This window comes from Colletotrichum graminicola, assembly GCF_000149035.1.
Source record: "Colletotrichum graminicola M1.001 genomic scaffold supercont1.50, whole genome shotgun sequence".
Lineage (NCBI taxonomy): Eukaryota > Fungi > Ascomycota > Sordariomycetes > Glomerellales > Glomerellaceae > Colletotrichum > Colletotrichum graminicola.
Window position 1 is genome coordinate 14,117 of NW_007361054.1, and position 25,264 is coordinate 39,380.

Genomic DNA, 25,264 nt, shown 5'->3' on the forward strand with positions numbered 1-25,264 from the left:
GACAACGAGACGCTATTCGAACGCAGATATCCGCCCGCACGCTCCGAAGTCATCATTCAATAACAGGTGGGGAAGAGTCATGGGCATGGTTTGGTGGTGTTGGCGTCGTATCACGAACTCCGTCAAAACTCAAGCAAACTCCCTCATAATTACACTGCTCTTCTACAACGGAATAAAGCAACCCGAGATGAGTGATAAAACACAACTTCGCAGCGCTTGGTAAAAGAAAAGGTTCATCAGGTCGTCAAGTCATGGCGCAATCATTCGCCCGCGCCCGTCTCGTCTCGTCTCCCGTTTCCCTTCTTTGGCAGGTCCCATCCGCCACAGTCCGGACTACCCGGCGGTGCTTTTCAGCAACAAGACCAGGTTCGCAACCACCATGACAGTGATCATTAGCCAGATCAGCACGGCCAGCACCGTCACCCACCAAGAGTTGGCCATCTTGACGCCCACAGCGCTGAACCGCCTCGCCGGTACGATGCCGGTATCGCACCCGTAGCTCGCGGCGCCAGGGACGACCGTCATGTATTTGTCGCGCGAGGTGAAGTAGATGAGGGGCGCCGTGATGACGGGCAGCACGGTGCCGAGCACGACCTGCGTCCCCGTCAGCGCGTTGCTGAGCCCTTGCCGGCCTGCGAGGGCGACGACGACGACGGTGGGCACGATGCTGATAAGGCGCGTGACGAGGCGGCGGAGCCACGGCCGCACGCGCCAGTTGAGCGCGCCCTCACTGACGAGCTGGCCCGCGATGGTACAGACCAGCCCCGCCGAGACACCGGACAGCAGCAGGGCGAAGGCGAAGATGATGCCGGCGGCGGACGAGATGCTATTGGCCAGGAGGTCGTGCATGCCGAAGATGTCCGGGGCGAAGGACGTCTTGCCATGGTACATCGCGGCGCCGGCGACGATGAGGATGGCAGAGTTGACGAAGAGGGCGAAGATGAAGAGGGATAGGACGACCTCGGCGATGGAGAACTTCATGCAGTGCTGGATGGCCGCCATGGAGGGGAAGTAAAACACCTTGCGGTAGCTGCCGTCCGTCATCATTGTGTCGGACCGGGGAGTCTCCTGGAAGTTGCCCTCCTTGGTGTCGTACTCCTTGAGGCGGGACTGCACGACACCGGAGCCGAGCTGGATGCTATGCGGCATGACCGTCGCCCCCAGGATGCCGCAAGACTGGTACAGACTGAGTAGTTGAATATGTTAGCAGGGGTAATGCTCTCCAGGAGAGGTGTGGGATGGGGCTAGGCTGCTGCCGCGTACCCATGGTTCTCGATGATGGAACTGGATGGGAGATATCCCCGGAAAACTTGGCCGATTGTCGTGTTCTCGATCAGAGAAAGCTGGATGCAGAAACAGACTACGACCCCGAGCACCAAGATGCAGACGCCAATCTCGAAGATCCTCAGCCCCCGCATCGAGCCGTCGGGCCGGTAAAAAACCACGATAAAGATCACGTCGAGACCCGTCAAGGTGACGCAGGCGATCAGCGGCAACCTCGGTATTAGCAAGTTCAAGGCCGTCGCCGTGCCAATGACGACGGCCATGTCGGTCGCGATGATGGCGACCTCGGCGAGGGCGTAGATGATGATGTTAAGCCACTGGGGGAGGAACACGCGGTTTGCGGTGGCCAGGTCGAGGCCCGTGATTGTGCCAAGCTTGATAGCGAGGCTCTGAAGGAAAACCGCAACAATGTTGCTCAGCAGGACAATGAATAGGAGGTTGAAATGATACGATGCGCCGGCGGCGATGTCGGTGGCGTAGTTCCCGGGGTCGACTGCGGAGGAGAGTCAGTCCCCGTATGGCTCCTACACATCTGCTCTCTTCGACTTACTGTACGCAACAGCGATCATGAACCCGGGCCCAATAAATTTTGCAAAGGTGACGAGGTTGTCCCATTGCCGGGTTGTCCACTTGGGCTGCTCCTTGTCAAACCCGTCATCTCGAAGAGGAAATGTCGGTTTCGACAATAGAGATAGTGGTTCCGGGTCGTCTATCTTGTCTAGTTTCTTGGGCGTCTGGCAGAAATCGGTGGTGCTCTCAGACGTGCCCGGGGGCGAGACGAGCGTCTCGAGCACTATGTAGTCGGGAGGCACATCTATACTCAACCGTCTAGCATTCGCGCGCGACCGCCCGTGCAGCGTCTGATTGATGGTGTAGTCCGCTGTGAAGAGGTTGGTGCTGATATCCTCCCCTTTCTGGGGCTCGCTCAGCCAGGTAGGCTTCATGGTATCCCTGGTAACAGCGAGCGGCGTTGTGCAGGTTCGCGAGGCTGCACTCCCCGTGGGAGGTGATTAGAGTCGATGGAAGCAACAGGTGGACAGGAAAGACCTGATCAACTCACCATGAGGGCGCTTATGAGCGACAGTGCTTTTGTTTTATACGGCGACTTCAAAGGGGGAGGCAAAAAGACAAAAATGTTTCCCAGGGAAGAGAGCAGGAAACGCGGGTTTTGTTATATCACAAGAGACAGAAGCCGGAAGCAGCCTCCGAACGACAATGGATCCCAGGTAACGGTAGGGCTCGCCGAAAGCGGCACTGTGAGGGCGTACGGCACTTGCGTACGAGACCCCGATTCGTCATGGGCTCGCCGCGGAGAGCTGGCCGAGCCTGCGGGCTTCTGGGAATGATAAAGGTCTCTCTCCAAGAAGTTGTCTCGCCACAAGTCCTGGGCTACGCCTCGAAAGAATGCTTCTGGACCAAATCTTGAGACCTTCTGCTTGTCTTTGGACTAGCCCAATGCAGGACATATGCCAAGAAGATTCGGCGTGGGATGGGCATGGAACAAAAAGTCGACGATTATGGCATGGTATAGACATAGGCAGTGGGCTTGGAAGGATAACTGCATGAACGTGTGGCGTAAGAGAGACGCCAACCATGCTATGTAAATTCTCATTTTCTGGTTGGTCTGACTAGAAGTGAAGGTTCCTCGGTCTTTGGTCGCCAAGGCATTCTGGGCAGCCGTACTCTGTTGAAGGCTGATCTCTGATTCTTGGCGGGCCGGTTTGGGCTGAACTCTGCCGGCCGGCCGTTCTCTCTCTTTTCTTCTCGGTAAATGGGTGCATGCATGTGGCAAGCCAGCTCACCGGGCTGACCGGTTTTAACCGGAGTACCGCATCTCCTTCCCCGTCCCCGGCGGGACCGTGCCTGCATGACTCCGTACACCCCCCTGTCGTCCGGTCTTGCGCTGCGGCCCCGACTCGGACGGAATGTGGAGAATCATGGTGCTGTTGAAGCTGGGCCTCTTCTCACCTTTACCTGACCTTCTTGGTGTCCTTGCCGGCGGCGCGCTCGCGATCTCTCTTGGCGTAGATGCCAGCAGTGAAAGGGTTCTCGTATCTCAGGGCTACCTTGTAGACACCGAAGACCCAGATAGTCAGCAGGATGCCGGCAGGCTTGCCGTAGATGAGAGCGGCACCGAGGAAACTCATTGTGGAACCATTGTACATCGGGGCATCGGTGATGTTGAAGGGGAAACCAGTCACAATGCCGTCCATGAGGATGCCGAAATAGTCACCAAGGAACGTGCCGGTAATGCCCAGCTGCCACGTTGAGGAGAGAACGAGAATGTTGCCGCAGGCGACAAGGGCATATCCCACATAGGTCACTGCATCGGACGAGAGCAGAGGATGCGTGGGTTGGAAGCGAAGAGCCCGTTCGTAAAGCAGGTCACGGAAGATGCCGAGGGAGAAGATGGTAACCGCCAGGCCGTAACAGGCAGCCTGCGACCGTCCGCCAAAGAGCTTGGTGAGGACTTTGTTCTTGTACTCTGGGGTGGGGAGAGAAGATCGGGTTAGAGGGGCAGCACTACCAGGCACGACAGCAAGAGTGTGACGAACCTTGTCTCGCGACGATGCTACGCAGCTGTCAGCACATACTACTTGACTGGGAAGCATTGGGGGGAGAGTAACTTACTTCCAGAACAGCGGGTTAAATGCAATTGCGGCGGCGGAAACTGTGTGCAGCCCGTCAGCAAGAAGGTCGACGAGGTGAGAAGTCGCTGGGGAAGGCCCAAGCTCTAGGAGGGCGGTATGTCGTACTGTACAAGCTCTTCTGGTCGAAGTCGACCAGAGCCTTGCTTTGGAATTCGACTGGCGCCATGTTGTGTTCGAGTTAGGGATGAGTTCGGAGTGGTTATTGCTGAAGAAGAAATTAAAAAATAAAATAAAAATGAATTGGGGAAATGTCGGGGTTGGGTTCCTCTCTTGCGCTCTTTTTCGAGGAAGAAGCGTTGAGGACAGACAGGAAAATGGAGGAAGAAGTGGTAGGAGCAAGTCACTTGCTTGTGACAGAAGCTTGCTCCACCCAAGTATTTATGTTGGTGGGGGCCGCTTGGCCATAGCGCCTTCGTCATCCACAGTAATAACGCATGGGCGCACCTGCTTTTCTGGGGGTTCGGCAGCCTTCGGGGGCTGGGGTTAGGGAAAGAAAAGCTTCCATGTCGGCCGCCGTTATGTGATCGCTTGGCGCCGAAGAGCCTCCAAAGAACAAGCCAAGGCCCGTTTGTGGAACCGTTGTACGACTATCGGAATATCTGTCGTTTCATTCTTTCTAAATGGCTAGGTGAAATAAATAGCAAGTGCCGCAACGCCTGGACAAAACAATTCGCAACATGGGGGTATCAACCGCATCCTCAAAACACTCGGAACACAGAACCGTTCCCTCGGAGCTGGGAAAGCCAGAAACAACGCTTGAGCACCGTGTCACCTGCGATTCCTAGTCTTCTTGGCCACGGTGCCCGTGTCTTCCTCCTCGTCGTCCTGGCCCTTCTTCAGGTCCTCGGTCAGGCCCCACTCCTCCTTGTCGTACCAGTCCTCGCCATCCGACATGTCCCGGTTCGGTCCGCTGTGCGCCTCTGCCTTGGACCAGTGAAGCACAGTCTTACGCAGTCGGTTGGCCTTGAGGAGACCTTCGTGGAGCTTCATGGCACCGCGGCAGACCTCCTCCTGCTTCTGCACGTACAGTGCCAGCAACCGGCGGATATCCTCGGCCTCGGCCTCTGGCAGACCCACATCTCGGTCTGGACGAGCGTTGGGCGGCGGTCGGAAGAACGGGTGCACAAATGTTTCGTCTACCTCTTCCGATGCTATTGATGGCGCATGCGTTCCGTTGTGGTCCAACATGTCCGTTCCGGGCTGCGACGGAGGAGCCGCGTTACCCTCGTGCATTTCGACATCGACAGCCTTTTGCTTCTGCTTCTTGTCGGCAATGCTCTCGTCGGCTCCCGCTTTCTGGGCAATGTCCATCCTTGATGTCTGACCGTTGGTTGGCCGAGAAGCCTCGCCTGCGGTAGGTGTGTCCACCTTGGCCGACTTGTCGTCTGAGCCTGCATCAGCCATGGTCACGTCCCCGTCGCTGCTCTGCTTGTCACCAGAAGACTCTCCGTTCGTGCCGTTTAGCGCTCGCTCCGGTTTCGCGTCACCGTTTACTGTTCCGGAAGCAGCGGCCTCGGTTTCTCTCGAGGCGAGAGTTTTTGTTTTGCGCGCGTAGCCGCGCTCCACATAGTCGCTTGAGTAGAGATCCGCGTCGTCAGGCCCAACCATCATGCCGCATGGCACCCATGTGTAGTCGCCGCATAGCCTCGTGAAGAGATGCCTTACCCTCCACAGAGATGCGTTCTCCTTGCGTCTGACTTGACAGCTTTGCTCAGCGATCTCGTCTAATGTCTTGGCGGTGAACGGCTTGGAGAGGGTAGGGTGGCTTGGAAGGTCGGTCGAGGCAGTCAATGGAGCTAGGATCTCTGGAAGAACAGGGTCAGCTATGTTGCTCCGGGGTCGATCAGAGAAGACTAACGCTCAATTCGAATGTTGGCATAGGGGTCGAGCTCGGTGGCCGCAGAGACGGCCTCCTGGATGCGCTCCTCCTCGTCGTCACTGTCGATCTCGTATCCCTCGTCGTCCACAATTGGTGGGTTGCGGCTGATGATCGTGCGCTGCTGTCCAGCATAGTCGATTACCTGCAGTCGCCAGTCAGTCAGTCATTCCTGATCGGAGACCAGTTGGCCAGCGAGCGAGTGGGCAGAGGCGCGCAACGCACTTCATTGTAGACTTCAGGACCGGAGGGTGGTGCGAGTTGACCCTGGTGGGAGAAAAGGGCACGCTTTTTAAGCTTGTGTCCACGGTTTCCGTAGTGGTCAATTTCATCGTCCGAGTCGGATTCTGTAAAGCTGCCTGTCAGAACGTGTACGGACAAGGGCGACGGCGAGGTCGACGTCGAGAGGGGATTCCGGGGAGGGCCTACCATAGCTTTTCCGCTTGAGAGCCTTTTTCATAGCGGCTACCGTTTCGGCAAAAAGGATCTGTTGTGTAGCCATTGCGCCGTGTTGTCTGTTGCTCCTGGCGTCGTGCCGGAGCGATCACGGAGGTCGGTCGGTTGGTTGGTCGGTGGTGAGGAAGGAGGAAGACGCGGGCGACGACGAGGGGGAGGACGTGGTTGACGGGCGTTTTCGAGCAAAGAAAGCAAAAAGGTTCAAAGAATTAAGGTCGGAGCAGAATTCGCGGCGAGATGTGATCGAAAGGGAGTCATTTACGACGTCGGAGAAGCAGGTGGTGTGGTGTGGGAGGAGGTGTAGGACGGGTAGCCCTCAATTTCTGCGCGCAGTCTCTGTGACGAGGCGGGAGGAGAGGCACCACGCGGGCGGCAAGGCTGTCTGTCTTTCGGTTTCCTCCAGGGCACCTTTCGGCCATGGCTCGCTGTGAGCGCGCTCGCGCTTCCGCTCTTTTACGGTGGGGCCCATGACAGCATCTGCATCTCCAGCCAATCATAGGTCATGTTGCTAGTAAACCCACTTGAGTCTACCCGACGACGAAATGCCCTGGTGCCAGCTGGAGGGCGGTGGCGAGTGCTGGCCAGGATACGTACCTACTCTCTGCGAAAGTCACTGTACGGTACGGATACAGTGAGATGATGTTTACCAGGTACCGGCAAGCGGAGTGTAGTGGGCTGGGATCGCTGGAAGGGAGCTTGCGGCACCTGGGACATGTACTCTGTCTGCACTCTGTCCCGCTCGCGGAGGAGAGAGACTCTTGTTTGCGCGCTTCCCACTTGAACGAAGCTCCCACACTTCGCGACAATTCCTATTCTTCCTTTGCTGCGTTTTCTCCCGCCGCCAAACATACGATATCCTAGTCCCGGCGACGATGCTCCCTTGAGCACCACCATCCGTACGTGTCACCGGAGCTTTACAAGTACGTCGCTGGCCCTTGCATACCAGAGCTTTGCGATACGGCCGACTCCCCGCGAACCGAATCGCTATATTCATGGCCGCCTACCCCGTGTGCCATAGAACCTCTCAAAAATGGACGGATACCCAGTAGGAAGCCTGGATCACAACATCCCGCACATCGTCCTCGCCGGCTTGACGTCAAGTCCTACACGAGACCTGCCTCTGAACGCAGAGCTTCGAGACCAGGCCATCCTCATTCGGTCAGAACTGCCGAGTATTCAAGGCAAAGATGCTGAAGCTCTGAAAGACTACGTTGTGCGCCAGGATGGGAGAAAGCAGCCTTGGAATGGGAGGGACAGCGGGAAACCGTACAAGCTGCGGGTCACCGTCGCTGGTCGAGTATGGCTTACATCACCATGTGTCCTGTCGGGACTAACTCCTGCATAGTCTCTTGTCCTTCCTCCCCGTCGCGCCAGGCTTCCAGACGGCCTCGAGGCACCTGAGACGCCCGCAGTCTTACACTCGCCTTTTTCACCCCTGAGTCCGGCGTCGCCTTTGTATCCCGACGGCTTGATGAATACGGATTGGCTTCAGAAACATGAGGATATGGTCCCCAGTGTCTACGTGTCATGCTACACCTTGACGTCCGATCCCACTCTAGCGATGCTTCACGATAACCAGCTCAAGACCGACGTCAACACCATCAAAGCTGCTCTCAGCAGGTCGGGCTACAGGACGCGTTTTGCCGTGGTTCTCATGAGTGACGGTACCGTGCCCTCTTCTATGCAAGAGTTCATGCAGGACCGTCTCGACAACATCAGAAAAGGCGTTGCTCTGGACACCAAGTCGTTCTTCTACTTTTCATCTCACGACTTGTCCAAAGACTTGGAACATGCAGCAGATTCTATGCTGGCAGCCGTCTTCCTTCAGGCCATAGAGTACTACCGCGATCTCGGTCGTCATGCTAGGAAGAAGCGCAGCCGAGGCGTCGCTCCCCAGCCCACGGTGCCTCCTACAAGCACCTCACAAACACTGACGGTGCAGGACTGGAATGTGCGATATGATTACAAGACGGCCATCTTCGCCGAGTATCGCCAGGAAATGGATGCGGCTCTACGCTCATACGACCAGGCCTACGAAGGACTTCTCAGTCAAGATGTGATGGACATCATCCCCAGCTGGAGTCCGAGATGGAACGAGGCGCGGATGCTAGCCGATTTCATTGCCATACGTAGCATGCGATGCTTGCTCTGGGCTGGACAGACTACGGCTGCAGCGCGGAGGTGGCAAATACACCGGGAAAGGATGGCGGATTTCGTTGACAGGCGTGGCCGAGGGACCAACAATTATGGCTGGGCCGCGTGGGAATCAAGATGGGCCATCGTCATGGCCAACTTGATCGAGAGGGTGGATGTCCGCAGCTTGGCGCCGTCGACTCGAACTCTGTTCCTTCAGCCAGAGAAGGCTGCTGCGGGCGAGCGACTACAGCCCTGGGAGATGCTGCACCACACGGGATACTGGTACCGCGTCGCTGCTGAACATCTGGTTGTCCGACGAGCCCTCGCTCGGTCCATTCCGGAAGAAGACCGGCGCTCGCCAGAGACCACTCCGGCATCAGCCCTGGCCAGCAAGGCGTTCCAATACGACACGTACATGTGCCCAGACCCCCATGAAGAGTTTCCTGTTCATGGGATGGGCGTAAACCACTCTCAACTTATAATAGACTGCTTAATGGCGGCCAGATCACAGTTCCAGGCGCGGGGACAACTCCGGTTGTCGGCCGAGCTGTCGCTAGAGTGTGCCAAGGAAATGGTTAACATAAAGGCGTGGGACGACATAGTGGCGTTGTTGCGGCCGTTGTGGGAGGACATGTCATTCAGAACAGAGGGCTGGCTGAACATCACCGAAGACCTGAGCTGGGTGTTACGTGCTGCGGCGGCCCATGCTGGACAGGGAGAGCTCGTGGTTGCCATTGATTGGGAGCTGCTGAACAGGAGTAAGACCTGCCCGTCCACTTCCTACTGGCTGAAGACTAACATTGCTGGCAGAGTTCACGCGGCGGCCCAAGTGGCATTACGACATATCCAGATCCCTAGAGGGCCTTAAACTCGACTCGAAGCCAACGGTGATGATCAATGACAACGTCATCTCATCTTTCATATCCGCGTCCTTCATCTTCAAGACTGAAGACGGCAAGGCTGGCGAGGCTTGCCAGGCACAGCTTGCGATTAAATCAGACGCGTTCCCGGACGCGGCGACGGTAACTCTCAAAGGCTTGAGGATCGACTTCGAAGGCAGCCTCAAGACCATCACACTAGACCACGAGGCAGGCTCTACAAAAGGCACAGAAAAGGGCAATGTAACGCTATCGAGGGTGCCTCTAACCGAGAAAGCCCGGGCAGATGCCGAAGAAGGCGATGAGGGCACATCAGGGCTCGGCGGATCGGCAGACTTGTCGGTGAAGCCGGGCCACATAAGTGTCTACGAGATGGCGATACCCCTGCGAGAGCCTGGGGAGGCTCATGCTTCCTCGGTGACTCTGGTTCTGGAGACTGACACGTTCACACTCAACTACACTATCGCCTTTCGAAATCTGGAGGCGGCGGACTTCTGGTTTAGCCCCTCCTTGTCGAGGAGGCGGATTGTGCGGCAGAGCGCACACGTCATCCAAGTACAGGCGAGGCCGCCCAAGCTGGAGATCAAGCTGGCGCAGCCCCTGGAACAGTTTTATGCGAATGAGCCCATGGACTTGCTGTTAGATGTGATCAACGCCGAGGACGCAGACGCGGTCGCCAAGCTGGAGGTTCACGTCTTCGGCGAACAAATCCCGCCCTTCCGAGTGCACATCGAGAACGGAGAGGAACACACCGCGGAAGCCGGTAAGGAGGAGGCCAAGCTCGCAGGCCTGTCGCTCGGCACGCTGGCGACGTCGCAAACGACCCGCATCAATATTAGCCTAGACCCGGTGCAACTGACAACCTCATATGATGTGACGCTGAGAATCTTCTACCATCTCACCACTGACCCGGCGACCTTGATCATGCAGATCCTACCGGCCCAGCTGACCGTCGTCAACCCCTTTGAGGCTAATTACGACCTCATTCCCCGCCTCCACTCCGATCCCTGGCCAAGCTTGTTTGACCACGAGGGTGTGCAGGATCCCTCGGTAGACGAAGCCGCGGTGCAGCCTCGCGGACTGGCGCAGAGGTGGTGTCTGGTTTGCCACTTCGCATCGTTTGCGACGGACGACCTGGAGCTGGTCGGCATGGACGCCGAGGTGGTTGCATGCCAAAACAACGCGCGATGCACCACAGTGAGCGGGCCAGAGGTTCCCGAAGGAGGTCTCCGCATCCCGCCGAGGCAGATGCAGGAGGCGCAGTTCGACTTGGTGGCGCAAAAGTTCAGCCTCGACGACAAGGGACCGGCGTCTCTTGACGTGGCCTTTGTCCTCAGGTGGAGGCGGGTGAAATCTCCATCTTCGGCGGCGGCGGCCGTCAACACGACCAGGATGCTCGTCCCGCGATACATTGTGCTGGGCGCCGAACCCCGCGTCCTCGCTTCGTACTCGCTCGCCAGCCCGCTGACGGGCCTGATCAACCTAAACATCACCATCGAGAACCCGTCGAGCCACTTCCTGACGTTCGGCCTGAGCATGGACCCGAGCGACGAGTTCGCGTTCTCGGGCTCTAAGCAGACGACGATGCACGTGCTGCCGGTCTCCAGGAGGACCATCACGTATCGGCTGCTGCCCCTTGTGAGAGGCGACTACATCCGGCCCACGCTCGTGGTGAGGGACAAGTACTTCCAGAAGGTGCTGAGGATCATCCCGACGGAGGGCATGAAGATCGACAAGGAAGGGCTGCAGGTGTGGATTCCGCCGGAAGAGGGCGAGGAAGGGAATGAGGGAGAAAGATAATGGCCAGCCTGACCAGGATGCCAGCTTTCTTGTATACATATGGTCTAGATCTAGAGTCCCTAGCATCAAACTCTTTAACGTCCCAAGAAAAAACGACAAAGTGTCTACCATCGCACAGGCGTTCAAGTTCGTCACCCCGAGAGAGAGGGGGGAAAAGAAGAAGAAAAGAAAAAAGATGTCGCTGCTTGTGCATCACTGCCCACTCAACTCATAACTTCGCCTTGGACGGCCGCGCAGAGCCCCCGAGCTTCTCCATCCACTCGTCCGTCAGCGTCGTCTTCTCCGGCACGCTCAACCTCGTCCACCTTTCGTAATCGGCCTGCTCTTCCCGCCACTCGGCCAGCCCCTTCTCGATCCACCCGGCCGCCAGACGCGCGCTCTCGCCCGGTACCTCCATGGGGAAAAGGTGCCCGGCCCCCGGCAGCGTCACCTCCGCCACCCTGCCCCTGGCGACGCCACCGCTCCCGCCGACGCCGGTGCCCGTCAGCCGCATCTTCTCCTCCCTCAGCTCGGGGGTCGAGAGGTCGCTCGTGCCGCCGAAGACGTACAGCACGGGCGGGCGCAGGTGCGGCAGGCGGGCGAGGGTGCTGGGGCCCTCGGAGCGGTAGAAGGGGAAGGTGAAATAGCGCTCGTTGAGGCTGGGGTCCAGGTCCGGGACCAGTTCCGGGCGCACAACCTCGCGGCCGGTGGGGTCGTAGGCGTGCCAGCTGGGGCGGAAGTAGGTGAAGACCTCCTGGTGCTTGGTGGTGGCGAGAGTGACGCTGCCGGGCGCCGCCGTGGCGGGGTACAGGTGGGTGGTCACGTCACGGAGGCCGTGGGCGAGCCAGGCGTCGAAGACGCGGGGGTCCCAGGCCTGGTAGAAGGGGGAGCGGAGGAAGGCGGCGCGGGCGGCATCGCGGGAGGGCCAGAGGTCGCGACGGCGGGCGGAGGCGGCGGCGGGGGAGGCGGCGATGGTGCCGGTGGCGTTGGAGGACCACTTGGAGATGACGGGGTCGAGGAGGACGACGGCGGAGAAGAGGCGGGGGTGGACGAGGGCGACGTTGACGATGGTGTTGCCGCCGAAGGAGTGGCCGATGCCGACGAGGGGCCGGGGCGGGCGCAGGGTGTTGACGAGGTGGAGAATGTCGCGCGGGTAGTCGAACCAGCCCGGGTCGTTGCCGAGAAGGGGCTCGTTGAGGGCCGAGGAGGCGCCCTGCCAGGCGGCGTCGGCGATGATGATGGAGCGGATGCGGAAGGTCGAGGACGGCTTGAGGGACTCGGCGTGGAGGTCCTGCCACAGTGCCTCGTAGAGTTCCTGGGGGGTGGGGGGGGGTTGTTAGTGGATTTTTCTTATGACTATTAAGCAGAGGCACGGCCCGTAAGCGAGCGATATGGCTTGGCCGTCCTATATTATGAGATGAGATGACAAACGAGGCTCATGACTGACCTTGGGGAAGCCGTTGGCGTGGGCGCCGATGATAGTGACGTCGCCGGGCTTGGGGTTCGGGTTGTCCTTGGGAATGTACTCCTTCACGGCCAGCTTTAGGACGTCTTCCTGGGAGTGGGCGAGGGCACGGGGGAACTCGCGAATGTGAGAGCCGTCGATAATGTGCTCCTTGATGTGGAAGATGGAGGATACGGACGACGACATGGTGGTGATGCGCGAGAGCGTCACTCGGGCTGGCTGAAGTGAGGTTGAGGTCCGGGCCGACGTGATGCGGTGTGTGATGTAGGAGGACCTCGCGGCGACGATGGAAAAGAATGAGTGTAGATTGAGACAGAGAATGAGCCGGCTATCTCAGAATGCCGTCCCGCAACCCATCGGCACCGGGGTAGAGACGAGGTGCATATACAGACCGAGGGGGTCCACACTTTCCTGGAAGTTTGGGGTTTGTGGAGATGCCGAGGTTCCAGCGGCATATACAGCGGTTATCGGTAACAGCACCCCCCATCCCCCATCCCCCGGGGCCCGTTGCGTCCTGACCCTTGCACACATCTATCCTCAACATGTCCACGGCAAAAAAAGGGAAGACATACGGATCAATCTAGGAGACGACAGGCTTGCGAACCTGGGAAGAAAAAAGAAAAGAAAAAGAAAAGAAAAAAAGAGAGGGAAAAGACAATGCACGTTCCCGAAACATCGTGACTCGGCCGCGTTGGACAGGCAGTTGTGCTTTGGGACACGCCATACGAAGAAAGAGGAAAAGGACGAGAAGAAAAAGCAAGAAAAGAAGTAGCAGAGGCGAGCCGGCGGATCGGAGGACGGTAAAAGGCGCCGCCGCCAGCCACCCGTTTGAGATTCTGCAGTCTCTGTACGCCGTCTCGGTGCAAGTTCCTGTCTTCCTCGCCGCGCTTCCCCATGCATCCATCCATCTGTCACAGTGTTACCTACCGGCTTGTCACCCAGTCTGTGTCCACCTCGAGATGGAATGGAGGAGAGGGATTGATGAGAGCCAGGGGAGAAAAGCCACACACCACGACTCACTTCACGCCCCGCAACGCCCAACCATTGTCTATCGACAGCCTCCCCACTTCTTCTTCATCATAAACTGTACTTAGTGCCTGACTTATGTAGTACAGGTGGTCTACCAACGTAAACTATCCACCCACACTTCAACCAACACGTTCGACTCATCCCCCCCACCCCGGACCGGAGCTGATCCCGAAAAAATACCCCTGCATGCCGAGGGTCATCATCTTCACCGGCGCCCCAGAGGCCGACTGGTCCTCCTCCCCGGACCTCCTCCTTCCCCCCTCCGCTTCCGCCTCAGCCCCAGCACCCACTTCGCATTCGACATCAACACCCCCCGCCGCACCACCGGCCTGGCGCTCCCTCCCGCTCCACCGCCGGCCCCTGATCACGGGCTTCTCCCAACCCCACGGCCTGCCCTCCAACTTCCTCCCCCCCGCCCACTTCTTCTCCCTCTCTCTTGACGCCGACTCCCAGCAAGACACGACAGCCGCCGGAGCGTCCCAGGAGCTCCTGTCGCAGTTCTACGACCACTCCCTCGCCCTGCATCACGACCTCGCCTCCTCGCAGCTGCCCCCGCCACTGACACCGTCGCACCCCGACACACCCGGCGCCGGCAGCACCCGCCGCGCCCTCCCCCCCTCGACGGCAGGTCAGCACACGGTGTCCTTGGACGAGACGACGGCCACCGACTCCTTCGTCTCGGAGACGACCGATTCCTTCCAGGACACCACGGCCGCCGCCGACGACCTGACGTCGTCCGGCCCCCGGCCCCCGCCCGTGACGGCGCCGCCCCACCACCACCTGAGCGACCTGAAGGACATCCCCGCCGGCCCGGACCTCCTCCGCCTCGCGCCGCAGACGGTGACGGTGAACCTCATCGCCGGCGTCATCTCACTCTCGGAGCCGCGCGGCGTGACGACCCGCTGGGGCAACGAGCTGTCGCTCGTCGAGGTGTTGATCGGCGACGACACCCGCGCCGGCTTCGGTGTCACTTTCTGGCTGCCCTCGAGCGGCGGCGGCGGCGGAGCAGGCAGGGACGCGGGCACGACGCCCATGCGGCTGCGGAGGCAGGACGTCGTCCTCCTGCAGAACGTCGCCCTGCATGTCTTCCGCGGCAAGGTGTACGGGCAGAGCCTGCGCAAGGGGCTGACGAGGACCACGGTGCTGTACCGGAGGAAGCTTGGTGACGACGACGAGGGCGGGTACTACCGCCGGAGGGACCTGGAGGCGGGCGGCCGGGAGGGGGCGCACCCGCAGCTCGTCAAGACCAAGAGGGTGTGGGAGTGGGTATTGAGGTTCGTGGGAGGGGAGGGGAGGACCAGCGCCAAGGGGAAGATGAGGGGCTGGGATGCGCCGCCGGATGACACCCAGTGAGCGGCTTCACACGTACACACATGCACACACACACGCGCGCGCGCACATTCTCTCTCTGCAGTTTCAATGGCACAAAACGCATCATTCGATATCACAAATTGCATTCAAAAGAGAAGGAGCATCTAATCCGTGGTACTCACTATGCTGCTTTGATCCATATCATATAGCGATCATTCCACACATCTACACAACAACGGCAGCGGCGCCGCCCTTGTCTTGCTGTTTAACACTCTTCCACTGGAGACCCAGGCAGACGAGGAAGGCGCCACACGCGCCAGCGACCGCGACATAGAACGTGTGCCTCAGCCCCACCATGTAGGCCTCCAGCACCACCGGGATCAGGTCGACGCGGCCCATCTTGGTCAGGATGCCGCGGACCTGGTCGGCTCCCGAGTTGATGAAGATGGCGGGGTTGATACCGGGGGCGTTCTTGGTGACGCCGCTGATGATCCCCGTCTGGAACAGCGTTTGGCAGACGGCAATCATGATGGCGCCGCCCAAGGCTTGGAAGAACTGCACGCAGGCCGAGGCGACGGGGACATCCTCCTGGGGTAGGACGGTCTGCACTACGAGCATACCAAGCTGGAAGCAGGCACCGGTGCCGAGACCGGCGATGACCTGGTAGCCGAACCACGCGCGCATGGGCGTGTCGACGTCAAAAGTTGTGATCAAGCCGTTACCCACGGCGTACAAGACGACGGAGGGGATGGCGACGGCGTTGTAGTAGCCGACGTAGGAGATGAGCGCACCGCCGCCGATTGTGGCGACAACAGACGACAGGAGGAAGGGCAGGATTTTGATGCCAGCCTGGACGGCGCTGGCGCCCTGTATAACCTGGAAGTAGATCGCTGGTGGTCTGCGTCAGCGTGCTGTAGAAAACGACGAGGCTCAGCGAAGGGGTTGGACACTTACACAGGTAGTAGATGAGGGGAAAGAAGCCGGCGCTGAAGAAGACGCCAAAGAGGAAGGAGCAGAGTACGTTACGGTTTTTGAAAAGCTTGGGGGGCAGCGTGCCACTATCGCCCTGCCACAACTGGATGACGACGAAGATGGCGGCCATGAGGACGGAGCCGACCAACAGGCCGATGATGGTAGCGCTTCTCCAGGCGTACACGCTGCCGCCCCATTGCAGCGCGAGGATCAGGCAGATGATGGCGGGGATGAAGATGGCGGTGCCGATGAGGTCGAGCTGCATAATGCGCCGGAAGACGGACTCGCCGAGAGCGTTATTCTTCTGGTCGATGGTCAGGAGACAGACGATGAAGAGCATGGCCATGCCGCCGACGGGCAGGTTTACGTAGAAGCACCAGCGCCAGGTGGCCTTCTCGGTGAAGACGCCGCCTAACAAAGGGCCGGCGACGGAGGCGACGCCCCACATGCCTCCGATGAGGCCTATGGCTATGGGCCGCTTCTGTAGGGGCATGGTGTAAGAGATGATGACGATGGATCCGGAAACTAGGCCGGCGGTGCCGATGCCGGCGACAGCGCGGCCTACGATGAAGGCGGTGGAGGTCGGGGCCAAAGCGCAGATGAGGGAGCCGGTCTCGAAGATGGCGATAGCTCCGAGGTAGGCCCACTTGATGCTGAAGAGCTTGTAGATGGTGCCGTACATGGGCTGCAGGGCGGTGGTGGTGAGGAGGTATGCGGCGCCATACCAGCCAATGTCCTTAACGGTGCCGTAGTTGGCCGTGATGGTGCCCAGGGCCGGGGCGATGATGGTCTGATCCAAGGCGACGAGGAAAACGGCTAGGCACAACGAGATGATGATTAAGACGAGCTTCAAGCCGGACGGGTACACGACTTTGCCATCCTCGAAACTGTGGTCCTGCTTGCTGATCGAGTGAGTGGCGGTGGTCATGCCATGGTGCGAGTGTTGCTCATAGGCGGTGGCGGAGGCATAGGCCGACGTGGTGGTGTTGTTGAGCTTCTCTTCGGGATACTTTGAGTCCATGACAGCGGGGAACCAACTGGTGTTAAGCTTATTTGTTGACTTGTATTTTTTTCCTCCTTTCGCCGCAAGGGAGGAGGAGACCTCGTTATTGGTATATAGTTACTTTAACAAGATGTAGAAAGGACGACCAAGGGGCGAGCCTACAATAAGGAGGGCAAGAGCTAGACGCGGAAGGAAAGAGAGGGATACTTATCCTCCTATACGCCGGATCATGTCCGTGATGGTGCAAACTTGGAAGCTACAGCTCCCGCGAGTCACGTTTGTACATGTGTAACAAGCTCTAATTACACATTTGCAATCCACAGGGATGGACCAACCTACGCCCGAGCTTCTCAGTAAGATGGGCAGGTACGATGTGGACAGGCAGTGTAATGTAGAGAAAGGACAAGGAAAGTGTCCGAGGAGCGAGTTAAAAGCGATGATTACCACAGTCACGGTACCTGGGCTTACAAGCCATACCATAGGTACATTACCGTAAACGGTACCCGTGCCCGGCGAGACGGCGCACCGGGCCAGAGGCCGTCCAGGGCGGCCCCACCATGAATACCACCTATTCTACCTACCTACCTAGGTATCCGCACCTTTAGGTACAGTCTGTTGCGTTGGCAGCGTCCAAATTGCCTTGCGGATACTTCCTATTGTGGATTTACGACGGCTGCAGTCCGACTAACATGCGGTCGACCATGTGGCAGTGGGCCGGCATAAGACAGCAGGTATGGGCAATTGCCAATGATGGACGAGTAGAGCGCATCATCGGGTTTCGCCTCTCTCGGACGTCGGAACCCAGCCTTGTCCGAACTGGATCGGGGTGAGGCCCCCGTGAGACATGCGACGAGACGCCTAAACGGCAAAGTAGTCTAATAAAATCGGTTGCACCATGAAAGCATCAACCCTCGACGAGCTTATACAAATATACATTGTATAAATATTGTCAAGGAAGACAAGCAACTGGCAATGCCATGGTTTTGGCGGAGAAACGTTATGTCGATGGCAAAGTAAAAAGCTGATGCTTTATGACAGCCAGCCAATGAGATTTAACCGTCCAAGCAACGCTAGGTTCGCACCTATTGGATGTCAGCTAGTCTCTGACATGCCGCCGAAAGATTAAAGTCTCAACTAGAGTTAGAAAAATTGCCTCTGTTGAGCTTACATCGTTCCTTCCTCTTCTTCTTCCTCTTCTTCCTCTTCCTCCTCCTCCTCCTCTTCTTCTTCTTCTTCTAGCGGACGGTCGGCCGGCCTTACAGGGTGAAGGAAACGCCCTGCTAATTTAGGCCTTCTCCCGCAGCATTTCGCGATTGGTGCGGGGAACATCAAGAGTTGTTGTCTGGGTCTTGAGGCGCTATATCACATCGCGAATGGGAGAATGCGAGAAAGTGCTTACCTAGTCAATTTGTATCCATACTAGGTATCCGTACCTTAGCTAAGTTCCTAGGTACCTAGGTAGGGTGTCCTTACCCCTGCGACAACAGTGCCGCTGTGGATCAACGAAACAAATGGCCAGAAGCACTGGCGCGTCGCTGAGGTACCGTCCCTCCTAATCTGCGTGTGCCGGTACTTGTCTGTCACTTGCAGAGTACCGTACCGCCTGCGCAAGAGCCCCAGCATCCATCACCCGCCAAGGTTCGCCGTAAGTGGCCCTATGCGCATCGGGCGGCCCTCCCGCCGCGTCGACTGAACCTCTCTCAAACCAAACTGCCATGAGAGGTTGGCCGCGTTGATGCCATCTGCCGTCTCGCCGGTATCCTCACACAGACGACGCTCCAGACGACACTGCAACAGACTTACAATGCCATTCGTCGAAATACACCATTTACCCAGCATCTCAATGATCTTCCCAAACCCGTAATCACGATCCCCCGAAACGTCACCGAGTCCACCCACGCCCCAATACGAACGATCCACTACCCGCTATTGACAAATATCATCCCATAGCAGTCGACGGCCTGCCTTGTTCCCTCCTCGTCAACAACGGTGCAACCAGCTCTGCTGATACCATGGATCGAGCCATGGACTTGAGGGATATGGACTTTGAATCCGCCATCCTCGACGACGAAAAGGACATCGACTTCGTTGTTGGACACGCTCTCTCTACCCCACACCCGCTGGGCCGCTCGCCACTGTCCAAGACGCGCTCCATGTCTGATGGAGGAGGGACCCCGGTGAAGCTCACGCCCTCGCCGCACGTTGCCGATGGTCGCCAGGCATCCAAAGACGACAACCATATCAGGGAATCCGTCACCACACCCGTCACTCCCCACCGATCCGAGTTTCCCCTCCGAGGCCTCACACTGCAGATGCCTACGAACCGCGACCCGGCCTCCTCTGCAGCCTCCTCCTCCTCCTCCGCCGCCTTCACAAAACCCGCACCGCTGTCCCCCAAGCTCGACCACTCCCAGATTTATGCAAGCCCCACCAACATCCTGCCGCGTCGCTCCCGCGGCCTCGACTTCTCGCGTGCTGCTACCAGCCTGCACCACTCGACCCTCGCAGAGTCGTCGCCCGACTCATCGCCCACCATGGGAGGAAGAGCCATGAACATCCCCGGCCGCAGGGGTAACGACTACGGCCAGGCCGAGCAGACGACCAACTCGCTCTGGTCCATGATGGGGAACCACGAGCGCATGACCGTGTCCAGCTCGCTCGGCAGCGCGAACCATCTGGGCTCGGATTCTTCTTCGTCTTCCGGCGATGACGACTTGATGGACGAGGATACGGACGAGCCGTACATCGGGACGCCACAGGCCAACAAATCCGGTCCTCCTCTCGGCACCCAGCCGATGATGATGGCGCCGTGGGGAGGCTCTCCTGCGATGAACAGCCTCATGAGCTTTCAGCACAGGCAGCGGCAAAGAAAACAGCCGAAAAAGAAACACAAGCTGCCGCTGGGTCTCGGCTTCAGCCCCTCCACAAACGCTGGGGTCTCCAAGTCACCGCCCAGTACCATACCCAAGGATATGGCCGGTCATTCTCGGCGGGAGAGCATCAGCTGGCAAGCGAATCAGCTCCATATATCCGGGAGCGAGGAAGAGCGCTGCGATAACATTGACGGTCTTGTCACGACTCCCAGCCGTGACGGACAGCGTCCTACCGTCATGCGACGCGTTGTCACACGTCGTGGGAACCTGTTACCCAAGACGAAGAATTTCGCTCGTATCAGGGCGGCCTTGTTCGAGGAAGGAGCCCCCATCGAGACGGAAACTCAACGAGAGGCCGAAGTCGTCCGTCAAGTGCGTGAGAGCGACGTCGACCTTGGGGGATCCCGTCAGCAGACGGCGCCGGCCACCGCGTACTCATCGCCGAGTCTCGGACCCCAAGACCAGCATCTGGACGACATCCCAGAAAGCATGATCACCGAATCGGCCCTCAATCTCTCAGGCAGCTTTAAGCAGCAAGCTTTGAAGAACTCGAAGGGCCCCAAGTTCTGGGACACGTTTTCCGAGTCGAGCAGCATCGGCGCCCGCACAACACCACCGCCCCCGAACGGGGGCTTGCCCCGCGGCTCGTCTTCCGGCATGAGCGAGGACATGTGCATGGATTCACCATCACTCGGGCCTACGGCGGGTTTTGCCATGGCCGCCAGCAGCGGCGAATCCCAAAAGGGCGACACTCCTCTGCTCGCGCAGGGCCCGCAAACGGCGCCCAGTGCCGCAGACATCACACGCCGCATCAACAGCAAGCGCCGGCGGGACGACGACCACGACCTGGTTAGTCTCAAGCGTCGGGCCGTCAGTCCCGGCATGAGCGTGCATAACTCGCCCATCATGCAGAGCCCCATGCAGCGCGACGTGGCGCCTTGGGGGTCGCGGCCCGGCAGCAACAGCGGCGAGCGCGGCGAGCGCGGCGGAAGCGGCGCGGCGAGCGAGTCGGGAAGTCTAGGCGGCACCCCCGGCAGCGGCGCTAACGTCAACAGCAACGCCAATGGCCGTTTGAACGGCAACAAGGGACGTGTTGGGTTCCAGGGCATGGTCGACACCCACGACGGCCTGATGCGTATGAGCATCGAGTGATTATCAGGTTTATTCAGGGCGCTCTTGGAGCATTGTCGGCGCAATCTGCATTCATTTTAGGCGTTTAGTAAGTGAGGGGGCAGCGATGGATATCCTTGGTTGAAAAGTACACTACGGACGGGGAATCTGGGCGGCGAATCGGCAGGTTATATGGGGGGAGAGAGGGAGAGAATAAGGAGAGACCAACCAGTATATCCATAAAAGCCTTTAGCCGGCGACACACATACGTGGAAAGAAGAAGAAAACCGCAACACACATAACACATGAAACGAAGTAGAGTCGTCATGAACAAAGGCATTGTACAGAGTGATTATACGAACATGGCGGTGACTATTGGCCGTGGTATCTTCTTGCCCTTCCCCAACTCCTGTATACGCCTGTGACTGCAGCTGCAATGCACCCAGAACCCTCTGCCGTCCCCAGAACCAAGACCGACACGGGGGCGGGGGAAGAAGCGCCCCCCCTCTCCCCTTGTGTAGCTCGGCCTAACCCGGTGGCGGAGGTATATAATGATCAACAATGGTAATAATAAATACCCTTAAAAAGACCCTCCCATCCGACACATGGTACACGTCTGGCTGGGAAACCAGAACCCCCTTTTCCTGCCTCTTGCCTCCTTAACCACCCCACGGTGGCGGGGGCAAGCTATTCGACGCCGACGCCCTCCTCGGGGACCCGCAGGCTGCCGAGCTTGTCGTCTAGCCAGCGGGCCAGATCCTCGTTGTGGCGGCGCAGGACCACGACGCCGGCCGTGTTGACGCTGCCGACGCTGGCGAGGCTCGTCGTCGTCTGCGCGCCGACGCTGAGGACGCTGTCGGCCTCGGAGGGGGAGGCGGGCACGAGGGCGGGGGTGGCGCCGCCGGAGCCGCCGTTGGGCTGGTGGTGCTGGTGGTGGTGATGGTGGTGCTGCGTGTGCAGGCCGTGGGCGGGCTCCGGGGCGTTCGGATCGATGGACTCGGCGAGGGGCCCGATGCAGACGAAGAGCAGGCCGCACTTTAGGCGGCGGATGACGACGACGCCGCCGGCGAGCTGGACGGTGATGGTCAGCGGTTTCCCCGTGCCCTCTGCCGCTGCTTTTTCTGCGGCGCCGCCGCGGCCGGCCTTCGCGCTGGTGGTGGTGGTGGTGGCGGCGGTGGTGTTGTCGTCGTTGTTATTGTTATTGTCGGCGGCCGAGTGCGGCGGCGGGGACGACGAGGAGTTTGGCAGCGCGTCGGGGATGTCGGGGGCGGTGGAGGCGTGCAGGGCGAAGAGGGAGGAGGCGACGGTGGCCTGCGTGCGCAGCAGGGAGACTGGCTCCGGGGAGGCGTGGGCGAGGAGGCGGCCGGACGGGGTCGCGAGGAGCGCCGTGTGCAGGTGGGCGTTGAGGTTGGCGGCGAGGAAGGCCGTGAGGCGTTTCGTCAGGAGGAGGGGGGGCGTCGGCTGAGAGAGCGACATTTTTTTTTCCAATTTTTTAATAGAAAAAAATCTTCGTTGTTGGCTGGTTGTGTCAGACGTGAGGGTGATCGCGATCGTCGTGATGGTGTGGTGTGAGGGTTGGGAGGTGGGGGTTAGGCCGTTGGGGGTCAAGCCTATGGGACGGTTATCGGGTCGCTTTCCAATGGCTTCTTCTTCTTCTGCTTGTTCTTTTTTTTTGTCCTTTTTCTGGTGAAGAGATCAAGACAGGCGCCGTGAAGGCCACGACTAATCGACGGTGTTCGCAATTGGATCTCGGGCTCGAGGCCGGCCTGGGAATGCGGGTGTGGCGGGCAAAAGGTACGGAGAGAGGTTTGGTGAGACCCACAGCCCATGGAATCGAGAGAGCTGTACGGAGTATTCGTACGCTGAGGAGCCTCACGGTCCGCGAGCCCGGGTGGGGCGATCTTGGCCGTCAAACGTTTCGAGGGTACGTACCGCGACTGATGCACCACGCACTGATGGTGGGGGGCCGGGCGTCACGTCCCAACTCTCGTCACCCTTTGTTTCTTTTATCTAGTTCCAGTCGCACTGATGCGGATAGACTGTTATTGTGTCTCTACCTCAGGTAGTCTTGCTCTACCTATTACCGTCGTGTAATGGATGGGATGAACAGTCATAGACTGAGCGCGGACTAGCTAAGCTTTATTGCCTGGGCGCAAACGGCGATTGGAGAACTAGGTATGTAACGGCGCTGCGGGATATCGGCACCAATGTGTGTACTGTACATCCACATCATGGGAAACAGACGGACAGACCAACGCCAACAGAACCAGACAGACCACCAGTGCAGGCCGAATCGACAACTCATCCATCCATCTCCTCAGCCTTTCCAACGGTAGCAGCATTATTCAACACCAGGAACCGGTACCCGAGGTCATCCTCGACGTCCACGTACTCCTGTCCGTCCTCCGTCTCGCTCCGCCAGCGCCGGTACAGCACCTCAATCTCGGCCGCCAGCCCCTGGGTGCCGACGGCCGGCGCCTCGAGGTCGTAGTTGAGCAGCATCCGCGCGGCGAGGACGAGGTACGAGGAGTAGCGCGTGCGGTGCAACGTCTCGTCCATGTGGACGTCCGTCTCGGCGGTGCAGGGCGTGGGACAGTGGCACCCGCGGAAGGCCTCGTGCTCGCACTCGCGGCCCGAGTGTTCTCCGTTGTATACGCAGTTGACTTTGGCGCACCGCCGGATGTGGATGCATCTGCAGGCTCCGCACCCGTCGAGGCTGGGGAGGGGGCGGCCGGTCATCATGCGGAAGAGGACGGCACCTAGGGCCCAGTGCTCGTCGCTGAGCGTGTATAGCCGTTTGCCCTGCGGTTTAGGTTAGTTGCCGCGAACCCGCGCAGTGGGTTTCGAGGACTCACATTTCTCCCGGTACCGAGGTACTCCCTCCACTGCTTGGTCATATCCGCCAGGCCCATATGCTCCTTCTTGGGTGCGATCGGGAACCCGATGCTGTGAGGCAGGGGCTTCTCGCCGTCCGGTGCTCCGTCCCGCCGCGCGGGCACGCCCGATATGAAGGCGTTGCCAAACTTGCCCAGCTTGCACACGCCGTACGTCTCCCTGCCGCGCGGGTGCTGGAAGAAGACGGCCTTGGCGCTGATGTCCCGGTGCAGGATGGGCATCCACTCGGCGTCCGTCTTCTTCCAGCTCCGCTCGCCGCTGGCCCAGGTCACCTCCTGGCGGTACCCGTCGTGGAGCCAGACGAGAGCGCGCATGATTGACACGAGGACGTGCCAACACAGAGACTCGGGCAGGAAGCAGCCGGGGTCGGCGTCGGCTTCGGGGTTCGCGAGGAGGTTCTCGAGCGTGCCGGCGTCACAGATATCCCAGACGAGGTAGTCCTCGGTGGCGTCGACGCGCGGGTGGACGGGCTCCTGGCGGAGATAGCCGGCAAGGGAGATGATGTTCTCGTGATTGAGGATGTGGGAGACGTTGCGGCCGAGGTTGCAGTCGTAGAGGAGGTCCATGAGACCCTTGACTTGGCGCTGCCTCTTTGTCGTGAAGCTCATCGAGTACTTGCCCGCCTCGTAGTACTCGTCAAAGTCGTCCACTTTGCGCGCGATGAACTCCTCGCCGTCGGCATAGCTGGGGTTCTGGGCGACCCGCCGCGCCAGCCAGATCTCGTCCTGGACTCTCTTGACGAGTTGGAAAGACGGCTGGGGATGATCCGGGTCCTCCATTTTTTGGTGATCACGACTAGATAGCGGCAGACTGTTGTCAAGAAGAAGTGCAGACGACGTAGATGCGGTTGACGGCCAGGCATCGCGACAGGGAACCTAAGCAACAGGATGTTGTCATCTTTGTAGGCCTCCTTTGCAGAGCATTGTGTCCTGCTGGGAAGCGAAGCGTCTTCATGAATGTAGCCCCTTCGCGGTCAAGACAAAGAATGGCCTCGCTGCCATTGTCCCTCTTTTTGATTCAACGGTTGCCGCCTTGGCAAGCAAAGGTAAAGAAAAAAACGGTCGCCGCATGCGCCTCGCCTCTTCGGCATTCAATTCCCACGGCCGTCAGGATACAAAAGAGCAGCCAATGATAATCACTGCAGGACTCTCCAGGTGTCCTGGACGTCGGAGCGGTCATATCTTCTTACTTGGTCAGGTTCGCCAGACGTCCAGTAACCAACATGGCGATGCTCTCTCGACCCAAGCTACCGCTCCCTGTAGTTTCATTCCTGGAGCACTGTCGCAGGCTTGGCCAAACATTAGGAAACATTTCAAGCACCGGCGCTGAGGCGTCAGCCGCTTCGCAGACATGGCCTTTGGGGTTCACGCAAGCACAGCCTCTTTCTTGAACCCACCGTAGCCACCATATCACGGACACGCCTTTATCGGCGTGTTGCATCAAGATTGGGATAGAGACAAAGATAGCCGATTGCCCGGGGTAATCCACGTGCACCTCGCAAGCACCTCTAACGAGAGCCACCCCCTCCCGCTGAGCAAATTGGCCA

At 59.1% G+C, this 25,264-nt stretch overlaps 9 protein-coding genes across 9 annotated transcripts; 3 read left to right on the forward strand and 6 right to left on the reverse strand.

The window, feature by feature from the left end:
- Positions 1 to 333: 333 nt before the first annotated feature.
- On the reverse strand, positions 334 to 2,228 carry GLRG_09547 (metal ion transporter metal ion transporter; the record flags this gene model as incomplete). Its single annotated transcript, XM_008100232.1, has 3 exons — positions 334 to 1,186; positions 1,264 to 1,777; positions 1,835 to 2,228. 3 exons carry the CDS (start codon positions 2,226 to 2,228, stop codon positions 334 to 336), a joined length of 1,761 nt encoding a protein of 586 aa, XP_008098423.1.
- A 1,026-nt stretch (positions 2,229 to 3,254) lies between these two features.
- On the reverse strand, positions 3,255 to 4,101 carry GLRG_09548 (phospholipid methyltransferase; the record flags this gene model as incomplete). The annotated part of the gene is made up of 4 exons (XM_008100233.1): positions 3,255 to 3,769; positions 3,840 to 3,856; positions 3,916 to 3,955; positions 4,041 to 4,101. The coding sequence occupies 4 exons, from the start codon at positions 4,099 to 4,101 to the stop codon at positions 3,255 to 3,257; spliced, it is 633 nt and encodes a 210-aa protein (XP_008098424.1).
- A 602-nt stretch (positions 4,102 to 4,703) lies between these two features.
- GLRG_09549 (uncharacterized protein) lies at positions 4,704 to 6,313 on the reverse strand (the record flags this gene model as incomplete). Its single annotated transcript, XM_008100234.1, has 4 exons — positions 4,704 to 5,740; positions 5,794 to 5,956; positions 6,037 to 6,158; positions 6,241 to 6,313. The coding sequence occupies 4 exons, from the start codon at positions 6,311 to 6,313 to the stop codon at positions 4,704 to 4,706; spliced, it is 1,395 nt and encodes a 464-aa protein (XP_008098425.1).
- A 984-nt stretch (positions 6,314 to 7,297) lies between these two features.
- GLRG_09550 (uncharacterized protein) lies at positions 7,298 to 11,081 on the forward strand (the record flags this gene model as incomplete). The annotated part of the gene is made up of 3 exons (XM_008100235.1): positions 7,298 to 7,564; positions 7,613 to 9,161; positions 9,214 to 11,081. 3 exons carry the CDS (start codon positions 7,298 to 7,300, stop codon positions 11,079 to 11,081), a joined length of 3,684 nt encoding a protein of 1,227 aa, XP_008098426.1.
- Positions 11,082 to 11,289: 208 nt separating this feature from the next.
- On the reverse strand, positions 11,290 to 12,711 carry GLRG_09551 (uncharacterized protein; the record flags this gene model as incomplete). The annotated part of the gene is made up of 2 exons (XM_008100236.1): positions 11,290 to 12,375; positions 12,508 to 12,711. The coding sequence occupies 2 exons, from the start codon at positions 12,709 to 12,711 to the stop codon at positions 11,290 to 11,292; spliced, it is 1,290 nt and encodes a 429-aa protein (XP_008098427.1).
- A 1,029-nt stretch (positions 12,712 to 13,740) lies between these two features.
- On the forward strand, positions 13,741 to 14,907 carry GLRG_09552 (uncharacterized protein; the record flags this gene model as incomplete). The annotated part of the gene is made up of 1 exon (XM_008100237.1): positions 13,741 to 14,907. One exon carries the CDS (start codon positions 13,741 to 13,743, stop codon positions 14,905 to 14,907), a length of 1,167 nt encoding a protein of 388 aa, XP_008098428.1.
- A 183-nt stretch (positions 14,908 to 15,090) lies between these two features.
- On the reverse strand, positions 15,091 to 16,858 carry GLRG_09553 (major facilitator superfamily transporter; the record flags this gene model as incomplete). The annotated part of the gene is made up of 2 exons (XM_008100238.1): positions 15,091 to 15,755; positions 15,820 to 16,858. The coding sequence occupies 2 exons, from the start codon at positions 16,856 to 16,858 to the stop codon at positions 15,091 to 15,093; spliced, it is 1,704 nt and encodes a 567-aa protein (XP_008098429.1).
- A 1,994-nt stretch (positions 16,859 to 18,852) lies between these two features.
- GLRG_09554 (uncharacterized protein) lies at positions 18,853 to 20,865 on the forward strand (the record flags this gene model as incomplete). Its single annotated transcript, XM_008100239.1, has 1 exon — positions 18,853 to 20,865. One exon carries the CDS (start codon positions 18,853 to 18,855, stop codon positions 20,863 to 20,865), a length of 2,013 nt encoding a protein of 670 aa, XP_008098430.1.
- A 2,259-nt stretch (positions 20,866 to 23,124) lies between these two features.
- On the reverse strand, positions 23,125 to 24,497 carry GLRG_09555 (uncharacterized protein; the record flags this gene model as incomplete). The annotated part of the gene is made up of 2 exons (XM_008100240.1): positions 23,125 to 23,625; positions 23,679 to 24,497. The coding sequence occupies 2 exons, from the start codon at positions 24,495 to 24,497 to the stop codon at positions 23,125 to 23,127; spliced, it is 1,320 nt and encodes a 439-aa protein (XP_008098431.1).
- Positions 24,498 to 25,264: the final 767 nt, after the last annotated feature.